General features: G+C 45.1%; 1 protein-coding gene across 1 annotated transcript; it reads left to right on the forward strand.

Annotated features, from left to right (window-relative positions):
• Nucleotides 1–310: 310 nt before the first annotated feature.
• On the forward strand, nucleotides 311–5562 carry CCDC70 (coiled-coil domain containing 70; the record flags this gene model as incomplete). Its single annotated transcript, XM_080660298.1, has 2 exons — nucleotides 311–367; nucleotides 4815–5562. Exon 2 carries the CDS (start codon nucleotides 4861–4863, stop codon nucleotides 5560–5562), a length of 702 nt encoding a protein of 233 aa, XP_080516424.1. The 5' UTR covers nucleotides 311–367; nucleotides 4815–4860.
• Nucleotides 5563–8886: the final 3324 nt, after the last annotated feature.

Genomic DNA, 8886 nt, shown 5'->3' on the forward strand with positions numbered 1-8886 from the left:
GAGAAGTGATTCATCCCTTCTATCATTGAAGCATGATTTCCCAGAAGTCTGTTCCTGGTCACAATCCAGAGAGAATGGTGATGTAACAATCATTTGCCTGTCATCAGTGCTACCCTAAAGGTGAAGTTGGGATGGATAATGGAGAAATCTTACAAACTTTCTAGTTCTCATTCCACTCCTTAAAGTCTCTTACTGGGGACTCCATCTTGGTCCTCTCCGCCCTGTGAGTCAAGACGGAGGGGACATAGGGATCCTTGCAAGCATTGCTAGGGGAGTCTGAAAACGACATCACTAAGGATCTGACACAACAATGACTGCCTACCCTCTGAGGGCTGCAGGACTTGCCCAGTTGGCAAACAGCTAAGCAGTAAGTAACTGTTGGTTCTAAGAATAGAATAACATCTAACATTTTCCTTAAAATAAGTTCCTATTCTTGAAGTGTAATATTGGAGATTAATGTTTCTTTGATTCTTGATTTTAGATCTATACAGATACAAATTTACCATTTTATATTGTACTTTATATATAAATACACAACCACAGATTTTATATTGTACTTATTTTTATCTCTTTCTCAAAGATAATTTCAGCGGTAATGAGGAAAACTTAGAGATGAATTTTTTTCTGACATTCTAACCCAGGAGAGTGCCATTTGTTCAGCTGATCTTACTGAACACCTACTATGTGCCAGATATTGTGCTAGATGCTGGGCATAGAGTTTCCCTATGGGGCAGGAGGAGCATATGCTCAGTCTGAACTTGGGGGAGAGTGGGAGAGGCTATCTAAAAAATGTTGCTCCTTATCTGAGTCTTAGCTAGGTGATGTGAAGTGGGTTTAGGCAAATCTATCCATTGAGAACAGCATGAATTGGAAGTGAGAAAAACTTCAATGCTTGAGGAATTCAAGGGGTGGTGGTTGAAATATAAGGCTAACCTGGTTTGTAGGGGCAGATAATTGTTCTGGCCACCTTAAGATTTAAAATGACACAAAATAGCAATTATAATATTTCTTATTTTCTATTGGTTGAGCACTTACTATGTGCCAGGCATTGTGCTAGGCCCTCAACCTATCCAATTTTTTCACAAGAGCCCTAGAGGTAGGTACTGCTTTATATGGATAAAATATATTCTGATGGGAACCCACTTCACATCACCTAGCTAAGTCCACAGACAGACAGAAAGAGCAGTCAGGGAGGTAGGAGGAGAACAGGATAGCCTGGTGTTATACAAGTCAAAGGGGAAGGAATTTCAAAAAGGATTCACTTCAAATACTGTGAAATGCTGCCAAGAGGTCAGTGAGGATGAAAACTAAACAACTAGCAGGTCACTGCTGATCTTAACAAGTACAATTTCAGTGGAATAAGGAGGCAAAAGACAGATTGCTATAGGATGTGGGTGCAAATGCAATTCAAAACAGTGACAGTGATTGTCAATTGCTCTTTGATAAGACTGTTCAAGGAGGAAAGGGCAAATAGGTAAAGAAAATTAGAGACTGTTCCTGGTTTGGTTGTTTTTAAGAAAAGAGACACTTGTGCTGAGAGGCCAGGATGAAGAGAGAGAGAGAGAGAGAGAGAGAGAGAGAGAGAGAGAGAGAGAGAGAGAGATCTGTCCTAGCCAAGGAGCCTAGAAGAGGGCATTAAAAATGGATGTGGATGCCACAAGGGTGAACTAGAAGCTGGGGGACTGGAAACAGCCGTGGGCCTCTGTTTTCTCCACAAATAGATATCCAGATCCTCTAAGAACAAGGAGAGTACCTGAGACTTTGGCTTATAATACATTTATTTCTATAATACATTTATTCAACAAGTGCCATAAGTAGATTTCTCCCGCTGTTGCCCATGTAGGGTGTTAGTTTCAGGGGGAAAGTCATTTAGAGTGATCCCTTAGTGCTGACTTACAAATCATAGTTTATTCTATTCTCAAGTGTCAGCCGTCCCCAAATGACTTCCCCACTGAGTTCTGTGGTCTCTCCTCCTCGTCATCAATGTAGCCTTTCTGTTCTTTGTAGAGAGCGGCCCCAAACAGAAAGCCCAGTAAGAGCCATGGCTGGTGCTAGACCTACAGAAGGTGTGAGGCCATAAAGAGAGCCTGAACATAACAGCTTGGGATACAGTGGGCGGTGTGAAATGTAGAATAGGGCAATAGTTTGTGTCTATGACAAAAAGGAAAAAGGAATTTATGAAACTTGAAGTTTCAGTGAGTGCTCTAGGTTGTGCAAACATTGCTCACGGAGTACGAAAGCTTTTGTAATTTGAAGGTGGTTACTTTCAGTGTTGGGATATGTCCAGGAAATACTTCAGAAGAAAATCAGAAATGTTTTGCAAATGTTTCCTTTGCAAACTGGAGATAGACAGGTCTCACACATGTACAGGGACTTTTGTAAATCTTTTGTTTTTTGAAAATATGTAGTTATTTTTTTGTAATAACTTTCAATGTTTTAAAATTGGCTTTTTAATGTGGTTCTCTGTATATTTTCCTTCAGCAGTAGGGTTGTATGAGAGAGCATTTTATTCAAAAGTAGTGACCAAGTTGCTAAATATTGTTGTTATCGACAGGTCCAAGTGCAAGTGCATGTGTGTGTGTGTGTGTGTGCAGCCACAGGTAGCATTGAGGAGGTGGTGATGAACTTTGGAGGGCCCAGGTAGCTTTCAGAGGGAAAGGAAAAGCAGGAACTCAAGCCCATAATGAGAGGAAAAGGTCATCCCTACAGAGGACATAGCATTTGCCCTGTGAAGACAGGAAACTGCGGGTTACATCCGGAGAGCTGAATGTAGCTCATTATTACTGAATCTTAGATCTGGAGATGGGTAGGAAAAGAGAGACAATCAGGAATCAGGTTGCAGAGGGTCTACTAAGGCATTTGGATTTGATATTTGGGCTATGGGGTTTTAGAAGGTTTGTGAGCAGCTAGCTGTAATGTGATGGGACCATGTTTACAAGCACCTCTGGGCTACAGCGTTGAGGAGGATGGGAGGGTAAAACCAGTACCAGAGAGACCAGTCAGGCTGCTACCAGAATCCTGGCCTGAACTGACTGTGGTTAAGGGGATGGAGCAGGGCATGTGGTTTCAAGAATTGTTAGGGATCTTAATTGGCAGGGCTGGATGATTAATTAAAAGTCTGATACGGGAGAGGAAGGTGTCAAGGATGAGCTCCAGGTTCTGGTGTGTGTGATTGGGTGGATGGTAGTGCCACCAGCTGCCCATAGTGTAGTCATCATCTCTCCACCACATACCACACACACACACACACACACACACACACACACACACCACACACACACATACCACACACACACACACACACACACACACACACCACACACACCACACACATCACCCCCACACACCCCCCCCACACACACACACCACACACCCCACACACCACACACACACACACACACACACACACACCCCACACACACACACCACACACCCCACACACCACACACACACACACACACCAGCTATGTGTTCTTCCTTCTCTCCTACTCCCTGCTCCCAAGACAGGAAATAGAAAAGGAGAAACCCCAGTAATCTCCTGAAGGGATGCCTGTTGCTCCACAGTGTGGTGCTTGGTGAGGCCTGCAGAGTAGGGCCAGACCCTGGCAGCTGCTTCCAGAAAGCTCAAAATGGAAATCAATGTGCTTACCATGTGTATGCACCCTTTGTCTCCCCTGCACTCTAACTGAAGTATGGTAGCAACTATACTTGGGTAAAAATTGCTGTTTAACATTTTAACCTTGCTGTTTGGGTTCTGTACTCATTTAAAAGTTATTTTGATTTTCTGAACTTATGTATGATTGAATACTCCCTTGATGATGGTTTGAATATCCCATTGATTGTGATCTCACTGGTCATCGAAGCACATTCCTCTGGGACCCAGGACAGATAGTGATCCTAAATTGTCTCAGTAGCTACAGATAACTGAGTTTCCGTTGACTCAGTGGTCCCGGAATCTGGACAGTACAATTATTCTAAATTGTCCAGGTGGTCCCAGATAATGTGTTTCTGTTGATTCAGTGATTCGTAGATACTTTAGATAACTAAGTTACTCAAATTCTGCTTCTGTAAAAATGCTTTTTCGCGAAACAGGTTCCTCATTCCAGACCCAAAGATGTAATCAATGCTTTTGTGATATTCTGCATATAAGCCAGAAGTGGCAAGCTGTTCAGGGCTGTGAGGTCTGGAGCGCTTTTGCTCCCTCGTATGCTGCTGGCTTTTAATAAATGACTCCATAATTCGACCTTTTTTTGAGGCGTCCTTTGTAAGATGGGGGTTACACTACAACATAACCACTTTCCTATGTTCAGTCCTTTTTCTCATCCCTTGACACGCCTTTGTAGATATCAGAATTTTGGGGGTAGTCCTGGTATCTGATCTGTTAGATATATGGCAATGTTTAGAGATCTTTCTATCTCTCCCTTCTCTTCTTCCCTTCCCTTCCTTTCCCTCTCCTTCCCTGTCCTTCCCTTCCCTTTCCTCTCCTTCCCTTTCCTCTTCTTCCCTCCCCTCTGCTTCCCTCCCCTTTCCTCTCCTTCCCTTCGCTTCTTTTACCTTCCCTTCCCTTCCCTTTCCTTTTCCTTTGCTAGTTGAAAACCACTGTCCTGTTGACTGAGATTCTGTGATTTTTAGCAGCCTGGAGCTTGAATATATTGACAACCCCTTCAGCCCAAATTCATGACAACTAAGCATGTTTTTATACCAAAGGGGACACAGAAAGATGGTTGAATTTTCCCAAAGCAAATGGTACAGACTCAACAGCTTGTCCTCTGTAATGTGATACTCATGAACATGTTCTTTCTGGTGCCCCGCAGGGTTTGACCAGCTGACCTGGACTTGGCCAACGGCCTGTGATCCATCATGGCCAACCCACCATTCTGGCTGAGTAGGAAGATGTTTCTCTTCAAGGTGTGTAGATGGATGGGGCTTGCTTGTTTCCGGTCACTGGTGGTGTCCTTGCCCAACGTTCGTCAGAAGAAACTAATTCATAAGCTGCAGAAGGAAAAGGCTTTTCGGGAAGAGATAAAAATTTTCCGTGAGAAAATAGAAGACTTCAGGGAAGAGATGTGGAATTTCCAAGGCAAGATCCGTGCTTTCCAGGGCCAGATCTTGGGCTTTTGGGAAGAAGAGAGACCTTTCTGGGAAGAGGAGAAAACCTTCTGGGAAGAGGAAAAAGCCTTCTGGGAAATGGAAAAATCCTTCCGGGAAGAAGAGAAAACCTTTTGGAAAAAGTACCGTATCTTCTGGAAGGAGGATAAAGCCTTCTGGAAAGAAGACAATGCTTTATGGGAAAGAGATCAGAATCTTCTTCAGGAGGACAGGGCTTTGTGGGAGGAGGAAAAGGCTCTGTGGGTAGAGGAGCGAGCTCTTCTTGAAGAAGAGAAGGCCTTGTGGGAGGATAAAAAGTCCCTCTGGGAGGAAGAGAATGCCCTCTGGGAGGAGGAGAAAGCATTCTGGGGAGATGGTGGGGGCCATGTTGCTGAGGAGCAGATAGTGGAAAATGGGCACCACAACGTCAATGCAGGGCCACGCTTGCCAGCCTTCTCCCGGAACAGAGCATGAGCACAGGAGATGAAGACCCTTGGGGTCCAAGCTTTGCTAGATTGAGATTCAAGTCTGGGTAACCCCATGTGCTGGAGAAAATATGCACTTATTTGTCTCCCTGCTTCAAAAGATCTAATAAAGTGCAACTTCTTAGATTTGGAAAACTTCTTCAAGGAAAGCAAGTACATTTTTTCTAGGTTTTGTAATTCTTGAATGTCACATTCACATTCTTCAGGCTGTATTGCTGTCCCAGGAAATTTACCATGAACCTGGCATGTGTGGATGTTTGTGATAGAGACTATAGCTCTCCTTAAAAGTCAGAATGGGATGGGAGGCAAGGAAAAAGAGAGGCTCGGACAATGTCAGCTAGAGGCACATAGGGACAAAGACATCTCTGCATCTGTCACTCTGTGGGATATTCATTTCTCTTCCACTCAGGGCAATCTTGGAGGCCAGAAGGGGGCTGACAGCTTTCTAGAAGAGGCCACCATACTGTTAATAATAGATTGATGCCTCATCCTCACTTGGAAGGCCATTTGGGACACAAGCAAAACCCCCTAATGGTCCACCTGCCTATAGTTCCAGGCTTCCCCCTAACTTTCTCAACTGCCCTTTCTCTGTAACATGAGAAAGGGGCACGGCATAAAGTTGAGGCTCTAGAGCACTGCCCACATAGGCACTTCCCTTCTCTGATGATTGAGCCAAGTGGACCATGTAGGATGATCTGAGAGGTATAAGGGAGTCCTCCCTGTCCTGTACACTGCCATTCACACAGGTCTCACTGTACCCGAATTTCTGCATTATCAATTCCTTCCTTGCATTTTCCTCCTTCCATTCATTTAAAATTTAAATGTCCCAGGAAGGTAATACATTAAATGAATGTACATTAATGTGGTCAGTAATTTACATACCCAACTTTTGTTTATTAGATGCTCTACATGGGCATTGGTGAAAATATATGGCATATATGAAAATGACCAGAAGGTGGGTATTAAGAAATGTCAAGGCAAATATCTTTTGCTTTCCCTCTTCTCAGGCCTGCCCTCATTGTTATTAACACATCAACTTACCTTGCCTTTGTGCATCCCTTACTACTCAACAAGTTATTTCACATTTGCCAACTCACATAACCTTCACCACAACTCTGTGAGTTGACAGGGAAGGGACATAAACCCATTGTAAGATGAGAAAACAGAGACTTAGTGAAGCAAAGTGATTGCATATGCAAATGGAAGGGCCAGTAGCAAATGGAAGGGCCAGGACTAGAACTTGCAAGTCTGCCCCTTGGTCCCATTTCTTTTCTAATATCGCCCTGGGTAGGGAACTCGGCTTAAGAGTAGCTCAGCCAATAATGGCATCAGGGCTGGATGAATCTTTAAGCATTTGGGGATTTCACTGTGGTTTGGGGAAAGCTGGGGAAAGGAGAAAGAATGGGGTGCCCCTAGGTGTGCTGAGCAAACATTCCTAATGACAGAAGAGTGGGGCCACTCCAGGAGCAGGTAGGCCTCCGTGCCTGTGCACACTCTGGGAAAGTGTGGATTCTTTGCAAGGCCTCTGAGTCTCAGGAACCAGGGCCAGAGGAGTATGAGCAGCTTGTTTGTCACATACTCAGCTTTGCCTCCTCAGCTTCCAATGGGCTCTGATCAAATACATTAGCAAGCTGTGGGAACAAGAAGCTGGTGCAGAGAATCCAGTTTCAGGGGGAGATGGTGGGGCCCTCACTCACGAAGACTCATCTAATGAATGCTGCACAGGGTGGCAGGAACCCCAGTGCAGCAGGAGCTGCAGATTCAGCATCCTCAGCAATTCCACCCCAAACAAAAGCAAATAGAAGATTTGTTGTTATTAAGACCAAAGAAGTAAACCAGGTGGATGCAGGAAGTGGGCACATGCAGAGAATTGAAAGACTCTCCTTAGCATCCTATAGAAACAATTGGGAGAGACAGCTGTCATCTGGAGGAGGACTGGAGGAGCTGCCAAGAGAGGACAGGCGGGTCCTCTGCACCCCATCCTTTATCCAGCAAACAGCTGTGAACTTTCATTGTCCCAGGCTCTGTCCCCTTAGGTCTATGTGGGGAGATGGGCAGGCAAACAGGCATGTCCTCCCAAGGCAGGGTGGGTTGTGAGACACAGGTCCATAGAGTGCTCCTTTGGGTGTCGTTTAACCAGCTCACTGCCCTTGTGCCTTTCCAGCACTGTGCTATGTCTGGGAATGGATGGGATCTGGAAAGGCTTTCTGGAGGAGGTGATGACAGGGCGAAGCCTAACAGTCCAATGGGAATTCACTAAGGGAAGTCAGCTGGGAGGCGGGAGTGCATTCCAGACAGAAGGTACAGCATAGGCACATGAAAGAGGGCACCAATTTGAGGATCTACAAACATGTCAGTGAACATGGAGGAAATGTAGAACAATGAATTGGACAAGAAGGCAGGTAACTGATGGCATAAGGCCTTGTAAACAACAGGGAGCTACTGAAGAATTTTAAGGAAGGGATGACATATTAAGATTTAAATTTTAAAAATGACATATGGTTACTCAAAGTGTGGTCCATGGACCACCAACATTGGCCTCACCTGGCAGCTTGTTGGAAATGCAGAATCTCAGACCCTGATCTCCTTAATCACAGGCTCTGAATTTTTTTTAAATATATTTCATTGATTTTTTACAGAGAGGAAGGGAGAGGGCTAGAGAGTTAGAAACATCAATGGGAGAGAAACATCTATCAGCTGCCTCCTGCACACTCCCTACTGGGGATGTGCCAGCAACCAAGGTACATGCCCTTGACCGGAATCAAACCTGGGACCCTTGAGTCCACAGGCCAACGCTCTATCCACTGAGATAAACTGGTTAAGGCCAGGCTCTGCATTTTAACAAAGTCCCTGGGTGATTTGTATGGGCTTTAGAGTTGAAGGCACTCTTCTGTAGAGGAGCAGGTGGAGGAGGCTGGAGTGGAGAAAGGCAAGATCATCCACAGGTGGTTGAAGCAATCCAGGTAAGAGGTTCTGGTGCCCTGCCCTGGTGGCAGTGGAGTGTGAGTAAAGAGCCACCAGCAACTTGGAGAGCTACTGGAGGCAGATCAGCATCCACTGGCTGGGGGGTGGATTGGGTAAGGGTAGTGCAGGAGAGGCCTGTATTAGGGATGATGCATAGGGTCCTGACTAAGACATTGAGGATATGGCTATGCCGTCACTAAGGGAGGCTGAGGAGGAGCAGGATAAGTAGGGCTTTTCAGGGTGGGGAGAGATGAAGAGTGTAGTACAACATGTGCAAGATGGCAGGTTCCCTTTACCTGTTATGTAGAGCATTTCTCCAAGCCTGGTTAGCACTTGAGTTAACTCCACC

Source organism: Plecotus auritus (genome assembly GCF_963455305.1).
Source record: "Plecotus auritus genome assembly, chromosome: 3".
NCBI lineage: Eukaryota > Metazoa > Chordata > Mammalia > Chiroptera > Vespertilionidae > Plecotus > Plecotus auritus.